The 19,359-nt window shown below is 37.0% G+C and overlaps 1 protein-coding gene across 7 annotated transcripts in view; it reads left to right on the forward strand.

Annotated features, from left to right (window-relative positions):
• The window catches only part of THSD7A (thrombospondin type 1 domain containing 7A), a 266,504-nt gene that overhangs the window by 135,880 nt on the left and 111,265 nt on the right, over positions 1-19,359 (forward strand). For all 7 annotated transcript variants that reach the window (XM_086855894.1, XM_086855865.1, XM_086855880.1 and 4 more), the window contains one exon: positions 14,304-15,135. In XM_086855894.1, coding sequence (XP_086712020.1) covers positions 14,304-15,135 — 832 coding nt within the window. The remainder of the gene's footprint in view (positions 1-14,303; positions 15,136-19,359) is intronic.

The raw sequence follows: 19,359 nt of genomic DNA on the forward strand, positions 1-19,359 counted from the left end.
ATATTTCAGCATAATTCAGGCTGATAAGTATCTTTGCATCACTGCTTGGCAAGGGGGACAGTGTTTCTTTGTCCAACACTAACCTTCCTTCTCTACTCATTATCTCTGGTGAGGGTTGTTTTAATTGAAGTTATCCCTTTGGAAAGATATCTCCAGTGCAGTTCATTATTGATTTTGAAAGATCTGACCTGTTAAAATTTCCTTGCCAACCTTCTTTCCTGAAGGTGAATTAAAATAGAGAATGACATTTCTAATTTCCTAAGTGATGCAGCCAAAGGAGCTGTGCTAAAGTGGTATAATGTTATCTCAGTCTTTTAAAGGGATAGGATTTGTTATTTAGCTTAGTGAGACTTCTTGGGATGTGCAGCAATAGCTTTCCACTAAGGTATTGTTGCCTTCTGGAATGGCCTTTAATGGAATATTGTTATACCATAAAAAGACACTCTTGGCGTTTCTCTCTTTCTTGAAGCTCTGTTTCAAGTTATACAAGGCATTCAGGTATGATCAATCATTAGCAAAATTTAAGAATGCGAAGTAAATTAGTTACCTACCTAGAAATTTGATTGACCTGAAAACATAGCATCATTTAAGCAGTTTTGATGACCTGGATTCTGTGGAAAATTATCTCAATAATTTCCTCCTGTAAATCGAATTTGCAAAAAGATTGATCCTTCACTACTTAGAAAATGAGTTTATATTTGTTTAATACTTTGAAGGAATATATGGAATATATAAGGAATATATACTCCAAGGAATACTTGGAGGAAGAGTTTTAAGAATGAATATAAGTATACAATTCTCAATGAAGCTTAAACTATGATATTTAGCACTTGTGGTAATCCATGAAGAGTGCATATTAAGATTTCTCAATGTATAATTTTAAATTTCTTCTGCCATTTTGTATCTGCCACATTTCTTTTTATACTCAACTGGATGTAGTAATTATAAAAAAACATTTAGGAATTAATTTCTAATGTAGTTAATAATTAATGAAGTGCTAGTACGTGTTGCACATTTAAGTTTATGGTAATTGTCTATTAGTTATGTTTTAAATTCTGTAGTTGATTTTTCATAATAAATTGTTCTTCCTGTTAGTTTTCTGATAAAGGATCTGTGGCATGGAATTAAATAGCCATTTCTAGAAGGTACAGACTTTATTAAAATGCCTGTGATTCATGGATTCCAAACCATAATAGAGAGTATTTTCTTGCTGTCTGCTTTTATAAATGCATAATGTCCTTAAAGTTTCATATAGTGCTTTAAGCTTTGGCATAGTGAAGTTAGCAAATTTAGGGGATTCTGGAATCTCCTAACCAAATACTGACTTTGTGACTTTCAAGTTTCAAATTGATGTGTGTATTTCAGAGAGTCACGTAACAGATGAGGTTGGAAGGGAGCAGCAGAGGTCACCTTGTCCAAATATCCTGTTCAAGCAGGGCTACCTAGAGTCAGTTGTCCAGGACAGCTTTTGAGTATCTCTACATGCAAGACTCTCCATCATCTCAGTTACCCTCTCAATAAAAGTGTTTCTTGACTCTTGTGGTTTAACCCCAGCTGCAACTATGCCCAACAGAGCAGCTTGCTTTCTTTCCCTGTTGAGATGAGGGAGAGGGTTGGAAGGAGAAAAGTTTGAAAATTTATGGGATGAGATAAAGACAGATTAATAGGTAAAGCAAAAGTCATGTGCACAAGCAGAGCAAAACAAGTTCATTCATTCATTCTCCTCTTCCCATGGGCCCGAAGTTGTTTTGTCATCTTTAGGAAAGCAGGGAATCTGTCATAACTGAGGGTTACTTGGGAAGACAGGACATTCTGTGCATCCTTCTTCCCCAGAAATATATCAACTCATAGAATATATTGAGATGGAAGGCACCCACTGGGATCATCCAAGTCCAGCTCCTAATGCTGAGCATGATGCCATATGGTGTGGAATGTCCCTTGGATCTTTTGGGTTCAGATGTCCCAGCTGTCTTCCCACCCAACAGCTTATGCACTTCCAGTCTCTGCTGGTAAGGTGGTGTAAAGGCTTTGACTCTGTGTGGACACTGTTCAGTAGTAATGAAAGCATCTCTAGATTATCAACGCAATTTTCAGCACAAATCCGAAACATAACCCTTTGTGAACTACTATGAACTATGTAGGAAATTAACTCTATTCCAGCCAAAACCTGACTTCTGGTGTCCAGGGGGAACCTCCTGTCTTTCAGGTGGTGCCTGTTACCTCTGGTCTTGTCACTGGGCGCCAGTGAAAGAAGCCTGGCTCCATCCTCTTTGCACATTTCCTTCAGGTCTTCCTATTTTGTGGAACAATAGGTACTGCCATGTTTTATCTCAGCACGTGATGAAATGGTCTCTAAGTTTCTGCTGACCGTGAGAATTTGGCAGCAGTCAAGATTAGATTTAAAATATTCTTTGTTAAGTATAATGGGTACTTTTCAAAATCCTGCTGTAATGTGAATGTTACCTGCATTACATTTGCTTGCCTTTCACAAAGGCATACTTGGTAGAAGAAATACTGTGTGTTTTATCATCTTTACTGGATGAGCTTCTAGAGTTGTGGCTGGCTTTCTGGAACAGCAGAAACCAAAGGATTATTTCCTTTCTCCCTCTCTCTACTTATTTTAATAGCAGTTATAACTGCCACCTGCCTACTATGTTTTACTTTATGTTAAATTCTCTGAAAGAATTTCTCTTTCCTGTAGAGTTTTTTGTTTGTTTGTTTGTTTGTTTTTGTAAATATCTGATTACTACCTCATGGTACATATTATATCAAATTTTAATTTAACAATGCCTGATGAAAATCTAAGGTTTCTTGAAGGCTGAATGAGGATCAGGATAATAGTAGTGACAAAAAGTAGTTCCAGAGGAGTAATCAATAACATTCCTCACTGCTAAACTCACTTCTTCAGCACAGTTTTCAAAGAAGTAGCAGATCATTAGACAAAAATTAATTTCTTGGTTTTGCCTTTTGGAGACAAGCATGCAGTTTGCTCTGACACTGTGTAGTATGTGTGAAGTCTCCTAATACATCCTTTGCCTCTCACCTTCTCTTAACTGGCAGGATTCCCAATGTAGTAATCAAATAAATCCTTCCAAATCTACACAAGCTTTAAGGTGATGCTAAAGAAAAAAGTTACCAGTCAAGCATCTGTTAAAAGATTCTGCTGTTACTTATAAAATAATCTCTCTGAAGTAGCTAAAATTCAAAGGTAGTACTGGCAGTGGAGAGGTAAGTGGGTTTTGTGCTAGGAGAGAAGACTGAAGCAAAGGTTGGTTGCTGTGTTTCTGTCTCTGTTTCTTTGATGGGTGAGAGGAATTTTAAGATGTCTTCTAGATATTTCTGATAGTATTCTTCTGATACAGTCCTTAAAATACTGGTGTTCATTTAATTTTTCTGTAATAGTGATTCATTGCATTTTAAATAGGACATCTTGGGTTCTTGTGATAGATCAGTGTGATAACATCAGCTCAAGTTCATGTATTTTTAAGCAGCAATCCCTGCTGTGATTAATGAGGATTTCTCTTTAAAAGCCAATATTATGATATAGTCTAAGGTACTGAAATAACTGCCTACACTAATATTTCATATTAATTATTTTTAAAACAAAAATTGAGAAAAGTACTTACACAAAAGGATTTTTAAGATATATTTCCAGTATCACAAAAATAGACAAGACCGCTTACTTAACACAATTCTGCAACACATTTGCCAGATGGAAGTACCTAAGTAATAGTCACTTTCTTGAACTAATTCTTTCTCCCAGTTGTGTCTGAGTGAAAATGATTGATTACAGGGCATTCAGATGAAGACATTGCTTATTTTGCATACATTGCAGTGACAGGTATCATATGGTCCTGACATGATTTCTTCAAAACTAATATAGATCTATTCTTGTCTGATATACAGTGGCACCTGTATTTTGAGCATATCCACAAGACTTAGTTGCCTTGCATTCACAGAGTTTTAAGCATGATATCTGTATGATGAATTCACCACAGTTTTAGGGGAAAGTTGCCATTTAAAATGGAAAATGGGTTTCAAAGGAATTTGGCAAAATGCAGATGATAATGAATAATAAATGAACAGAGGATATGCTTTGGAGAATGTATCTCAGCAAGACATAAAGTCTTAGTGCACTTCAAAAGAGTTATGACTGAAATGTTATTTAGCCCAATAATGAGGCAATTTAAATAATGAAATATTTAAAGGTAAATAAAGATAATTATATACATTTGACCCTTTGCATAATGTTCTGTATATGCAATTTCATTAAACTTTCTTTGCTCCAATGAATTAGAAGAAAGCCAAAAGGATGACAGGTGCATTGCATTATTTAAGAGATATTCATTAAGGTCAAATCTGCTATTTTATTTCATTCCATTAGTAGCAAAGAATGCTATAAAGAATCCAGAGATACCTTCATATTTGATCTTTGAAAATCTGTATTAACTCTCTTGTGGCCAAGGAGTCAGAGGGAAGACACAGATGAGAAGTGTACATGCTGTGCTCTATGAATAAGATTTCTGTAAAGATTAATAAAAAGTATCAGTTTATCATCTGGGCTTCTTGCTTTTTTATTAAAACACACTGTTCAATACAACTGGGATTTAGAGCAAAACTCCAGGGAAAGATACTGAGTAAACTGTGTGCTTCCAGAGATAAAATGACAGAACATGTATTCTTACTGCTATTATTGTACACTGTTCTTGTTAATATCTCTAACAGACTTTAAAAATTCATTTTGATGTCCTTGCCTTGCGCTGAAGAAGCTGTAGTGCAAGGTGACAGAAGTGGTATACACAGATCATCCTGCAGGCTAGTAGTGGGGCTGAGTACCTAAATTTTTTTATGATTTCATGCAACTGAACTGTAGTGTTTTCTTGTAATCAGCTTCTGGCTGCCTTGTCTGACATCATACCTTGCAGGAAGTCTGACATTTTAAACAAGTCAGTGTGCAAAAATACTGTATTTAATTTCTGATTTATGATTCTAGTAGCCTAGTTGAAAAGCTGTAGCCTGTTCCTGAAAAGCTGTATAAGTGAATTTCTTTATTTCTCAGTGGATGGGGTTTTTGACTTGTTTGCCCTTGGCTAATGTAAGCAGAGCCTGGAATTACAAACCACTGGGCTGGCACAAGCGTGATGGCCTGTGCTGACGGACGTACCCTGTGGTTGCAGCAGCCTCACAACTAGCACTTCTGGCCATCAGCACCACAGCAGGAGGCTATGATGAACAAGGGAAAGAAATCAAAGGGCAGAAAATGAAACAGAGGCAGGAAAATAAAAGCATTCACTTGGTCTTGATGAAAATTGAAACAGAAATACTCCTTTTTTTTTTTTTTTAGGCATCACTCAGTGTGTGCTAAAGAAAATCACATTTAACAAACTGAATTGCAAAATTATTTATGAAAGAAATTAAATCTGATTTAAAGTCTCTGTTACCACTTCAATATGACTTATTATCATTAGATTACATGAGACTGCACAGAAATAAACTCTCCTGACATTACCAATGTCAAATTGGTGCTGCAACACATGCTGATGCCCAAAGTGTCATGACAAGGACTAATAGTGTTTTACAATAAATACAAGTTGGGATTCACTCTGATGAAAAGTAGAGGGAAAGCCTCTTTTGGTTAAATTAGTGCAAAAATCTGCATTTCCTCATATGGTCAGTGAGAACACTTACTTGAGAGTGAGATTCTCAGGTTATGTGAGATCTTATCTCAGCAGCGTTTCAGTTAAAATTTGCTTTAAGATTTGTGGGTAAATTGAATATAAAATACTTACAGGAAGATGTGGTGGTTTCAGTTGAGAAAATAGTGAATCTTTGTTCAAAACCAAGGAGAAAACTTCATCTTAATCTATACAAATCAAATCCTCCTCTTTACTAGGCATTGGATTCTGAATTGATTTTCTCAGTAACTTATCTCTTAAAATCAGATTCTGACAGAGACAGAGCTGTAAAATTCTATGGGGACACAGATAAGAATAATTCATGGTGATGTTTTTTGTTACATGTATTATTATAAGGCTTTCATTGTAAAATGATAATATTTACTCATGATTACAGTCTGAATAATAATTGGGAGTAACTGCTGATTTCATGGATTTACTTGTAATTGGCCCTGCTGTTCATGGGATTGGTTTGGGTTTTTTTTGTGTTTCTTTGCCCACTGCATAAGAGAAAAATAGGTTAATTACATGTGCTTTCTATCCTTACATTTCTGGTATTTCTATACATTTTTTGTCATTACATTCTGGTAGCATGAAAAAAAACCCAGTAAATTTAGGAGTTTCTAATACGAGTTCCAAAACTGATCTTACTTAGAAGGTGGATGAAGAACACGTGGGTTTTCTTTATCTGATGTCCATGTTAAAGTATTATTCATATGAGGAAGTTTGTTCCAGCATGTCTGGTGTGGTGTGTGAGCTGGAATTGATGGGTAGCTGGGAGGGTACCAGGGGTACCAGATATCATGTATGCTCACCGTGTTTGTGCACCTCCTTCAAGCTCCAGCTCTTTGTTGCTGGGGTGGGTATGCCTTCAGCCTGACCAGTGTAGCTGCCTCACAGGGGAGAGGCACAGCAGCTTTCAGAAGAAAACCAAAAATCAGAAAGATCAGAAGAAAACCAAAACAGACGTGTGGCAGAGATACAAGCAAAGGTTAATAAAAACCTTTCATCCAGCTTACAAAGCCTGCAAGAGTGTTTGCTATGTATGAGAGTCATCATTTTGTCAGAAGAGCGTTATCTGGCTTTTCAGCCTGCAGTGTGACTAGAGAGGCAACAGGAGAGCAATGTGAGGGATATGTTAGAATGGTTTAGCACCACCCATAATGAAACTAAGAAACAATCATGAACTGGCTTTATATGTAAACAGACTGTTGGCTAGAAGAAACTGTATTCAATATCAGAAGTATTTATTCCAACATGACTAGAAGCTCAAAGCAATGTAATTGCTTTGTAGAACATAGAAGCTTCATTTTTCTTTAAACCATGCTGCTTCAATTCAATATTCCTTTTGTGTATTCATTTAATATTAATTTTGTCTGCTACTGCTATAGTATGTAAAGGGAAAATGAAGAGTGAGAGGAATTTGTGCTAAAGAAATTTGGAGGAAGAACTGTTTTAAAACTGAATAATATTTTGGGAATTTGCTTAAGTTTATAATAAGCTTAAAGGAGTTTATTTCTTTCCAGGTGATAACAAAAACACAAAGCCAGATAGTTCTGTACTGTGAGCTGTCAACCTTTCATACTTGTGTATGTGCCAGCACATACTTCAGAAAAACATGTTGCACTACTAGTGCGAGCTGAAGGCTCTTGATAACTTTGGTGCAGATAGCAATTTTCAGGGTGTTACGCCGCTGTACAGTCAAATTACTTTGGGCAGAAATGTGTTATGAAAATTGTGGATCCTGATGCAGTTTATTTTAAAAATTGAATGTGTACAGCCAGAGCAACAAAATAAATATTAAACAGCGACAAATATAAGAAGGTGGTTGAGGGTATTTTAATATAAGTGTTGAATTAGGTTCTCAGCCCTGGCTGTCTAGGGCAGATGAAAAACTAGCATTATATTAAAAAGAGGAGAAAAAAATGGAGACCATTCAATTTCTTTATGTTTGTTTTCCTTTGTTGTTTTTCTTTGTTTATTTGTTTGAGGTTTTTTTTGTACTGTAGAAATAGATACTTTTTAGCCCCTCTCCATTTATAAGAAATGGAAAAAATAGTCAATATCTATTATAGTTGTCAAAATATTAAAGCACAGAAAAAAGCACAAAGCAGCCAAATAACCTCTCTACCAAGTGAAATGTGTTGTTAAAATTGCCATGAATTAGTCTTAGACTCACCAGTTTTCTTATGTATTAAATTTACTTTCCTCTTTGCTGGAAGAAAATAAACATTTGGGTCTAGTAATTGTGAGGTTCTAATATGACAGTGCTGTTAGGGAAATACTGAGTTCTGCCTTTTGTGATGTTGATGTCAGAATTTAAAATAGTATGGTTACTCCTGGGTTTGTATCATGGCTGTTACATTCATGATTTTTAGAGAAATTTGAAAACAGATGGATAATATTAATTACCATACCATGAATAGTATCAGGAACATGTGTGAATGTATTTTCCCAGTGGATATTAATAGAGGAAAAAATAAAAGGGCTCACATTTTATTAAGTGCCTTAATAATTATGTGCACATCTAGAAAGATAACTAAGAGGCTGATTTTAATATGCTTTGATTTGCCTTTTTTCCACTGTTTGAGGTACTCTGGAAAGCTGGGGAAACAATGTGCAATTTATAAATTAGTTTAATTTGTATTACTTTTTAATGGTATTTTTTTGTATTTCATTGCTAATTTGAGAAATTTCAACAAATTGTTCTTTGGATTCTGAAATTCTTTAAATTGCACTGTGGCTTATGTTGCACTCTTGCTTATGCTATTAGAAAAAAAAAAAATGGTCAAAGAGTTAAATAAAATGTAGGCATATTTGATAATTCATTATATTCCTCTGAATCACAGGTGTTATGTTTTATAATGTTGAGAATCCTTTCTGTTTCTATCTCTCTTCTATATCCTGAATCCATTTTCTTTGATGCAGACACTGCCTTGCATGTTCTTTTCAACCTCTGAAAGAGGAGCCAAGAAAGACAAAAGCATTAAATAGAGATGGCAGTCAAGGTGATCCATAGCACTCCTGCAGGGGAAAATTTGCTGGCAAACAGAGCAGGCAGCAAGTCATACAGCACCCAGGGAGTCCTGCCACGGCTGGGAAAGACACAAAAATGAAGGTTTTGTCTATCAGTGCTCTTTTACAGTGTTGGCACTCCCAGTAGTATAAATTATAGAATCTGTCTGTCCAAATGCAGCCAGCATGTGGTGTTGGCAGCATATCAGACTCTGTACTTAAGAGGGAAAAAAAAAGTTACCAGTAATTTATCTAAAATTACAGCACTTTGCTGTATTAGTTTTTGCCAGTGTGATAGGCAATGTGTTTCTATCAGTGAAACTGTTCCCTGTTTAGACTTGCACAATTAGCTACTGCCTGTGATATAAATATTTGTTGCAGCAGTGGTGTTTTTTCCTTTGTTTAAAGCAGATACAGATAATACAGGTATACTGTACCAACTTACAGACCTGCTTATCATATTTGAATTCAGCCAAGCGGATCTGCAAGTGATTTTGGCAAAGCTCTGAGGCTGCTGTATTCTTAGTGACCTGCTGTTCATCCAGCTCCAGCTCCACTGTCAGGAGCTGCAGTTTGCATTCAGTGTCATTTTCTGAGTCCTTCAAATACTTCTTGATCTGTGTCTTTTTGACCTCTCTTGAGATTTACTTCTTAGGCTTGAACTCTATCTTGTAATACTTGTGTCCTTCTGACTCAGCCCTGTATCCCCCAGTTAACCTTTTTTGCCCTCTTGACAACACTTTCATGATACAAAGAAATTTGAGGTCTCCAATATTAGGTGAGGTTAGCTTGTTTCTGAACTTAGAAAGAGTAGATTTTTGCTAATCAGTCTCACAATAGTCCCATTAAATACAATCCTCTCAAAATACTGAAAACTAAGCTGCTCATTGTCTCATTCAGTCTGAGTCTCTCTCCCTGGCATTAAACTGTTAATGCTACTTACAGGCACCAAACCAGTAACATAAAATGGGTCAAAACCAGTTCTCACGGAAAGTACAGCAAAATTCAGTTGAAATCAGTGCAACCCTCATTTGTTAAAAATGCAATGTCTTGCTCAATGCTTTAAGATGTGCTTGGAGTTTAATGTTTGAGGATAGTTGGGGGATTATTTTGTCTTTCTTTGTATTTGTATGAGGAGAGCTCAAGGGATTTTCACATAGCCTTATTTGTCCTGGATCAAAGTTCAAAGTAAGTTCTTTTTAAAACAGAGATAATTTTAATACCTGAAACAATATTAAAATTTGCTATATTAAATATACTATATTACATACAATAATAGCTTACTTTGTTCTCAGCTGCAAAACTGTCAGTGCTTTAGTGAGGGTTTAGTTTTCAGTTTTTCTCTCCATTGTGATAAGTCCCTGAAATTTCAGAATAAACTTGCAGGAACAGTTAATTCACTTATGTTCCTGCTATCTAAAAAAATAAATGTTAATCCCTCAGAAGCTTAGAGGGAATCTTAATATTGTATTTTACAGTAATCTCTTTAGAAGACAAAGAATTACAAATGACATTTTAAACTTACTGAGACTTCAGTGACAACTCCCAGAACAAAAAGTTGCAAGCTTCCTATTTATTTCTGTAACTGCCGTTTGTAAAACACTGATTAAATAAAGAGTGGATAAACTATAGTATTTTCATGAAACAAGTTCAGCTCACTACAGGAAAAGTATGATTCATTCATCTAAGTATGTTTAGAACAAATCCAGAGGAAAGCTATTTTGCATTCACAGCAGTAGCCTTTTTTTCCCAGTGTGAGATGGTTTGAGTGCCCATGCATCCCATTGGCAAGGCGTGTCTGGATCAGCACACAGCAGGGACAGCAGAGTGTCGGTGTGAAGACTGCTTCGGTGGAGAGAACCTAAAGAATATTCATAAAGGCCAAATTAAAATATTATATGAGGCCTTGATTAGGCTTGACAGGTTTCCTAAAGACATTCTTGTTGTTACTAGTGCTTACCATCAGCTGAAGATTTGTGAAAGGGCAGCCACCCCCCACCTCCTGCAGCTTTTAAGTAATGGTGGGTGAGACTCTACACTGTGTTCTGCTGATCTTTTTCATTCTGAGTTGCATATGTATGCTGCATTAGTTTCTGTGAAGTTAATTTTATCCCAAAATGTCCTATTTACAAATACAGTGGTAAACGTGCCCCTAATGATTACATGATATAAAATAAACATAGCACAGGTAACCTGCATGTGATTTTCTCATACTTCTGAGAATCATTCAAAACTTTAAAGTGGATTAGCAATACTTTATGATTCATTTATTTTATTTTTTGGAAAAGTCACAAAGCCCCTTTACACATTTCAAAGGCATTTATTTTGCTGTTTTCCTGTGATTAATTTCAAAAGACAACCATGTCTCATCTTGAAGCTTGCAATGTTTTTGGGGCCAGTTAATTTAGAAGGGAATTATTGTAGGCTCTTGAAAACTGGGAGAGAGATGGGTAGTTGTAAGGAAAATTGGAGAGAAACTTCTCCCTCTCTTTTTGTGACTTCCCCACACAAATGCATAGCTACAGCATTCCTCAGTGAGTGCTTGAGGTTGACTACAGTGGCTTGTGGGTACAGGGAAATGTGGGTAACTTAAATAAAGATTTCAAAGTGCACAATTGAAATATAACAGGAATGTTGGTTAATGTGGATGGGAAAAGTTGTTTTCAAAAGAAAAAAAATTGCTATTCTCAGTATTATTTTCGTCAGAGCAAGTTTGGTCAGGTGTGGAAGCACTTTAGTTTTTGAGGAAGCTCATTTAGGACAAAGCCTAAACACATCCTTGCCCCAAAGCTGTGGCTCCCTTTTAGACACTGTCATAATAAAGGGCTGTACCGTAGAGTGAAAATTTAAGCTTTTTTGTGTACTTGCAGTCTCTTTCACTAAGTGGGTTATTTTGTCTTTAAACTTAGGAAATAGCTTAATGTAGATAAGAGGGAGGGTCAGATGCATCACTAAGGGCTTTGTGTCGACATGCACACGAACATAGAATTACAGTCTGCTCAAAGGGTCATGTAAATGTGATTTGTTTTGGTACTCACCTGTAATGATTTATTGAAATGTTTGAAATGTTTTACTACTTCTCAGAACAAGCAAAATAGTGCAATCTACTACATGAGTCTGTCTGTACATCTCATCACTGCTTTGTATTCACTTCTGAAAACAATGTATTTATAATCTAATGAGAGAACTTATTTTTGCCCAGTTAGCACAGTCACATAACAGAGTTTTTGTTCAAATTTACATTTACAAAGGCACTATTTATTGCATCAAGGCTAAAATTTTTATAGTTTTCAGTAGTCTGAAACCTGTCTTATAATCAGATTGAAGATAGTTTGATGATAAGCATGTTTTTTAGGTACAATGTGACTTTTTTGATTATTGATGAATGGAGATGTGATAGAATCCCAAGTGGGCAAAATTTTCATCTGGGGTACAGTAATGACCTGATCTTTAAAAAGAGGGATTTCTTCATTGAACACACAAAACATACGCAAGGTGTACCGACATGGTAAGGTAGAAATTTGTAGTTTGCAAGATGAACAATTTATTTCAAGCATGATTACTTTTTATATCTCTGCTCTAGTTGAAGATTTTCTGCAGTCTTTATTTTTTTTAAAAAAAACAGGTGTTCAAAGTGATGCTTTGAGGAAATTGTATCTCTCAACTCAGGGTAAATACACCCAAATTAAATACAACAATGATTATGCCATTTTTGGAAGGCTAGCTAGAGATAAAGTAGTGCAGTCTTGCTGAAATTGAAATGTGTTTATATTTGATATACATTCATTTTTCTGGATAGCTAGCTAGACCTTCACAGCTATAATTCAAATTTAATTTGCAAAGAAATATGGAGGAGTTTCCATGGGCTGAATCTGCCAGCTGGTATTGCTATTTTCATCCAGCTAGTGTTCATTCTCAGGGTTTTAGAACTACAAGTGAGCTGTTCAGCCACAGTGTTCACAGTGTTAGAAAAGAGACAGTGAGGAGCAGAGGCTAAATATATGGTCTATCATCAGCTCATTCCCAAACTGGTGCTGAAGTTAATGTTGGATGAACAGATGAAAATTGTGTGGAAGCCAATGAGAGTTTCAAAGCTCATGGGAATCAGTAATAAGATGTGGCCATGTATTCCTTCCAGTCATTCAATAAGAAGATGTTGTAAATAATTAGTATCTGCCATAGTTCATTTCACTTATTCCTGTGCAGTACCAAAATTATGCTATTAACCTGCTTTGAAAATAGCAAAGGCTCAGCCTGGCTTCTTCAACAGCTTTACTCACAGAAATAGTCTTGTACTGGGGTCATTCAGGTGAATGAGGATTGTTTGGCTTGGCCCAAGTTTCTTCACAGGACAGAGCACTTCTCAGTCAGAGAAAATGTCTTCTGCGTGATCAGGTGCCTGCAGATAGACAGGTTTTCTTTGATAAATAGTTGCAGGGGTTTTTTTATGAATTGCTTATTATTTTGCTCTTTTATGGTAAGTCAACTCACAGTGTCTATGGGGGGAGATGTTAAAAAACCTGAAAAATACGGGATTTTTGACTTGTGGATTTTGTGTGTTGAACTGGGTGAATATTACAGTTTTTAATAATGGAAAAAGCAACTACGTCATCTTTCAAGGATATAGGCTTTTATTTATTTTTGTTGACATTTATTATAACAACATGTTTCATGTCAAATATTACCATAGGTCTTGGAGATTAAAGAAAATGGTAGGAACAAGTTACTCTAGGGACATTCCGATTGGACACAAGAAGAAACGTTTACAATAAGAATAATCAGAAGTTGGAATAATCTCCCCAGGGAAGTGATAGATTCCTCCACACTGGACATTGTTAAGATAAAGTTGGACAGGGTGCTGAGCCATCTAGACTGTTCTTTTGCCAAGAAAGTTTTGACCAGATGATCCTTGAGGTCCCTTTCCCATATTCTATGAATCAGTGATTCAATAGCATCTTTTATTTGGAGAGTTACCAGCTGGTATGTCTCTGTCTTGTTCTATTCTATAATAATATCACAGATTGTGTGGAACGAACATTTTTTAACTGGATTTTAATTTTTATTTTAGTTAATAAAGACTAGAAGTGGCCTACTTGAATTTGCTGCTGTTTTTCAAAATGTATTGTGTAGTTCTCATTTCTGTATGCAATATGGAAGAGAACACAACATTAATGGCATCAAGGTATAAAGTGTAGTGCAGTAGATATGTGAAGAAAAAAATTAAACAGTCCAGGAATTATCCACTTATTCAAGTGGATGAGAGAGATCCAATTCATGCCTTCAAGGGAAGAGCTTTTGGCCCCTACCTTGGCAGAAAAAAACTAAGTTGTGGATGTGATTGCTTACTTCATGGTTCTTTAATGTGTCTAATTCATGTGTATGTTCAAGAATTATTCAATATTAAATATTCAGCTTGTCTGGCATAAAAAGTGAAATGTATCTGTAATCATAAAAGCAGTAGATGAAGAGTAATCCCGTGCTTGTATTTTCAAAGTTTAAGTTTCTCCAAGGATGAGATTCTCAGACATACAGGAAATACTATGAGCTTCCTTTTGCCATATGGCAGAGAAATAACTTAAGGGCGCAATGTTAGCATCTTCTCTTGTTTTCCAGGTCCATGGGGGAGATGCATGGGAGATGAGTGCGGTCCAGGAGGCATCCAGACGCGAGCGGTGTGGTGTGCCCATGTGGAGGGCTGGACCACGCTGCCCACGAACTGCAAGCAGCCGGAGCGGCCGGACAACCAGCAGAGCTGTTTTCGTGTCTGCGACTGGCACAAGGAGCTGTACGACTGGCAGATCGGCAGCTGGAACCAGTGCCGGCCCGTCCTCTCCCGCAGCCACGAGAAGCCCCTGGAGTGCCTCAGAGGGGAGGAGGGGATCCAGACAAGGGACATCACCTGTATACAGAAGTCCAACGGGGTTCCAGCTGAAGATGTCATCTGCGAGTACTTTGAGCCGAAGCCGCGGCAGGAGCAGGCGTGCCTCATCCCGTGCCGGCAGGACTGCATCGTGGCCGAATTCTCCCCATGGTCCGAGTGCTCCAAGACCTGCGGCAATGGGCTTCAGCATCGGACTCGGCACGTGGTGGCTCCCCCGCAGTTCGGTGGGTCAGCTTGTCCTAACCTCACCGAGTTCCAGATGTGCCAGTCCAGCCCCTGCGCTGCTGAGGAAAGCCTCTACAGCCTGAACGTGGGACCATGGAGCCCCTGCTCCGTGCCCCATTCCAGACAAATAAGGCAAGCGAGGAAACGAGGGAAGAACAAAGACAAGGAAAAGGACAGAGAAAAGACAGTTCGAGATCCCGAGGCTCGTGAGTTAATTAAGAAGAAGAGGAATCGCAACAGACAGAATAGGCAGGAGAACAAATACTGGGACATACAAATTGGGTACCAAACACGGCAGGTCACGTGTACTCACAGAAATGGGAAAACTGCTGCTCTGAGGTAATCGCTATTTATGTTTGTATACTTAAATTTTTATCTGTTTTATGTAAAACCTACATAAGTGGATTATTTTACATAAGCCCGAGTCTCAAAATGGGGCTCACTTGAACATCCATCATCAAGCTCAAGCGTTTTCTGTGATGTGAAACATGGAAACTGTGCTGGTGTTCATACCAAGCATCACGTACGTGTGTACTGTTAAGCTGTGCTAGTCCCTGGCCTCTGTTTGCTTACATATATTTCCCCAAATGCTTGAGGATATATGTCAAATATCAGCACTGTTTCTGTGGGTTCACACAGGAGCTTGCTCTCTAAGAAGTCATGCATTTTTGAAATAGGTGATGTTACTGCTTTTAAGGCTCTGGGCACAAAGACTAACAAGAAACTGGGCTGAGTCAGACTTTAAGTATAAAACCAGAGAGAAGAATTCATGAGAAAGCAGCAGCTACTCTTTTGGTTTTTTTAAAATAGATGAGCATGAAATATTGTTTGTCCTTCTTAATTCCTGTGGCAAAATTTCTGAAAGGGAGACTGTAAAATCTCTTTGTTTATTTCATGTACCTCCTCTGTTTCTTTCTCATCTGCACCTTTATGCTGTCTGCCCTGATTTTTTTCTGATACTTATTTTTATATCTTGATTTATTTTACTTCTCAAGAGTTCTGTCAATCACTGATGTTTTGATAATTCTTTCCATAGGCTTCTGGATGCATTTCTAAAACTGTACTGTCTTTGATTTGTTTTATCTGGCACTCTCTTGCTAGCTCGTGTATTTCTTTCCTATCCCCAGAATGTTTTTATTCAACTCAAAAGTCTTCTTCCAGTCTAGTCTTCCTTTCTCTGATGCAATTCTATTTCCTGTCCTCTAGTTCAATGCCTGATTAATCAATCAATTTTACTTCAACTGTGAAATTACTAGGATATCTTGTTGAATGAGGCTGACAGTCATTGCTGCTATGTTAGTGTTTAGGAACTTCTTTTAAGGTATTTTACTTTAGAGTTTTTGTTGTGCCAGTTAAACATTCTATCACAGAACATATAATCACTTCCACCTTTTCCATTAGAAACCAAATAATATAATTTTTTTTCAAGTGTAGAAAATATTTTTTTGTAGTATAATTCCATTTAGAAGATGATCCAGCAGTGAAACAGGAAAATGGTAAGTTCCCTGGCTTAAGGGAAGAACTGAAAGGCTTGAGTTGTTGGTTGAAGGAGGGACATATGGGTGAAGATGGGAAAGAAATGCCTATGAGTATGTAACAACCCATCACAAGGAAGAATGGAACAATCTATTGTCTCTGTATTATGGATGTATTGGAAAAGCAATAATGGGCAAATCACAGCAGTGCTGAATGAGGTTAGGCTTCTCAGTACTGGGAATAGTGAGACCCTGGAGAAAATTGCCTGGGCCTTTTGTGTCACCTCCATATTCAAAGGTTTGTAAGAAAAGGGTAGAAAAATGCAGGTGATGACACACCTAGAGCAGCTCTTGATTAGGGAAGAGGGGCTGACTGCATAGTCTTTTTGCAGTTTCTTCTAGGTCTGGTTTTCTTCAGTTCTTTAGGGTCTTCACAAGAAATCTCAAAATCAGCAGCTCAGGCAGTCCCAAGTGTTGGCTGCAGCACAATCTCCTTGTTGGTACAGAACAAATTGCCTTTACTCTCTCCTTTTCCAGCCTCACATCATGCAGCCAACACTGTGCCTAGCCCAGGAGCATCATTACCTTTTAAATACAAGGAATAATTTATTATACATCAGTTGCTATCAGATAGCAGCCATGCACTCTTTTTGAAAAAGTCTCTAAGTTTTTGAAAGGTTAAGAAAATTATTGAGTAAAAGAAAGGGAGAAATGGCACAGTCATATCATGAGCCAAAGCTCTGATAAATGGTAAAAGAAAGTAGAAGTATACTTGGAAGTCAGTGGCATACTTTACTAATCATCTTTACACTCACTCTTGAATTCACTTAGATCACCAGCGCTGTCTTAAGTTCAGATACCTCAGTGTCTTGTGCAATTTCAGGCTGGTGCAGGGAAGTGAATGAAACCCTCTTGCCTGAGGCAGTGAAACAATAGATAATACAATGTAGGATCAATTCTTTTACAAGGTGAAAATTATTCAAACGATGCAGTGGGCATTTTTATGTCTAATGAATAAGATTTTATGTTTTAATTGCACAAAGGATTTCTAATAGTCTTCACATCAACTTTAATATAGAATTTTTTTTTCGGTTGCCTAGTATAAACAAGAAAATCCAATGCAATGACACATGTGAGAAATTCTGGTGCTGATAATGTAGCTTTTAGAGACCAATGCATGTCACCTGTATATCCATTTGCATCATTTATGCTGCACCCTTCACTAAGCAATCAAATGCTTTATTCTGTGACAGCCATTCCAGAATCTGAAACAATAGAATTATTCTTCTGCCCAGGGTGTCGATGCAGCCAGCTCAAATGATTTTATAATCTCCATCACATGGTAGCTGTGTTACTAAATAATACAGACAAGTAAGGTGACTGGAAAACCTGCCTTTCTCATGTGAAATGCTCTCCAGTTTAAATAGTCCATTTTCAGTGAGTTTTGACTTTAGCAATCAGAAACAATCAGCCCCCTGGAAGCATGACTGAAAGAAGAATAAAAACCCTCAGGCGAGTAATATTTTTTTGCAGAGATAGCAAAATTGATATATTATAAAAAGGGTTTTAAAAAAGAACAACTTTCAGAAGAGTGATACAGAGAAAATGGTTCTGTAACGCTGTCAGCAAAACTTCAAAAAGGCCAAATTCTCTTGACATATCAGCACACCAGGCATGGTAAAGAGAACTGAAACAAGAAAATCAAAGTTTAATTTATATACTTTATTGCTGAGTGAACAACAGATAGTCTCCCATGAAGGATGAAATATTGGATTTTGTATTGCTTGTTCTGCAATAATGTGTGTGTTACATGGCCTGTGTTTGCTTTATGTTCCACTTAGTCTGAAATTCTGGTGCACTGAAAATATTTGAAAAATAGAAATGTTGGAGGAAGAAACAAATTCAATAATTAGAAGTGGCTTATAAAATTACATCTCTGGATGGCTAACAAAATCTGGGCTGTGCTGCTGTTAGTGTAGAGGGCAATACTTGATTTCTTGTCTGAAATGTTTCCTCACTGGTGAAATTGGGGTTTACCAAAGAGAGCTGTTAGACAGCAAACTGGCAATATAAAGAAACATAAAATGTATGTAGAAGCTAAATTTTGAGTTGCAAATCTGTTTGTCCTATTACAAGTTGTGATGATTATGCCTCATGTTAAGCTTAAAATTTTGTATTGTAGTTTAGATTCTGTTGCTGTTGTGTCTCAAACATTTCATCATCATTTTCTTCCTGAGTAGACTTTTGTGGGAAAGTTTTGCAAAAATGTTTGGCTGGTTTTTGCAAATTATACAAGTCTAAGAAAAGCTTTTTTTTCTTTTCTTTTTTCTTTTTTTTATAAACTGTTTTTAATTCATACAACCTTTTTAACTGTAATGCTTTCTTGAGACCCTACTAGATTGGGAAATTTGGAAGGACTTGAGCACAGCCATTTATAACTCTCAGAACATGGAACAGAACTAGAATATCTTCTTGAACTGGATGTTTCTGTGTTTCAGCAAAGATTTTGAAATCCAGTGACAAAGCACATCATGTTACCCTGAAGCAGCTGGTCCGTAAGTGTGAGGACAGCCTGTCACTGCAAAGAGTCACTTAAATGGCTGGAAACGGGGCTGTAGTTAAAGCAGTTTTTCAAGGGTATAGCTGCTCTTAAAAAAAATAAATCCCAGGAGTTTCTGCACTATTTTCTTTCTTTTTTTACATCACTGGGATACAGCTTGTTGTCTTGCTTAGTCTGGGACCAAAAAATCCATGAATGGGCAAAAGAATGGAGGAGACCACATAGGAAACCATCCCCACCAGCTCTGGTTGCAGTCCCCATAAATGGTTGATACTCTCTTGGAAACACTACTGTGGAAGAGACCTGTATGTGAAGATGAACATTTTTGGTGACCTAAATAACCTGAAGTGAGAATTCAAGAGAAAACACCAGAATTCTGTAAATTTTTAGAGCTTTTGTTTCTTTGTTAGAATATAACCACATGCAATTACAGTCACAGAACAAAATGAAGGGGCAGAAAAGAATCCAAAATTTAAGATGTGCCAACCAATTATTTAGCAGACTGTCTTAGCCTCAATGCATCTTATT

The sequence above is a fragment of the Cyanistes caeruleus genome, chromosome 1 (assembly GCF_971803275.1).
Source record: "Cyanistes caeruleus chromosome 1, bCyaCae1.hap1.1, whole genome shotgun sequence".
In the NCBI taxonomy this organism is placed as follows: domain Eukaryota; kingdom Metazoa; phylum Chordata; class Aves; order Passeriformes; family Paridae; genus Cyanistes; species Cyanistes caeruleus.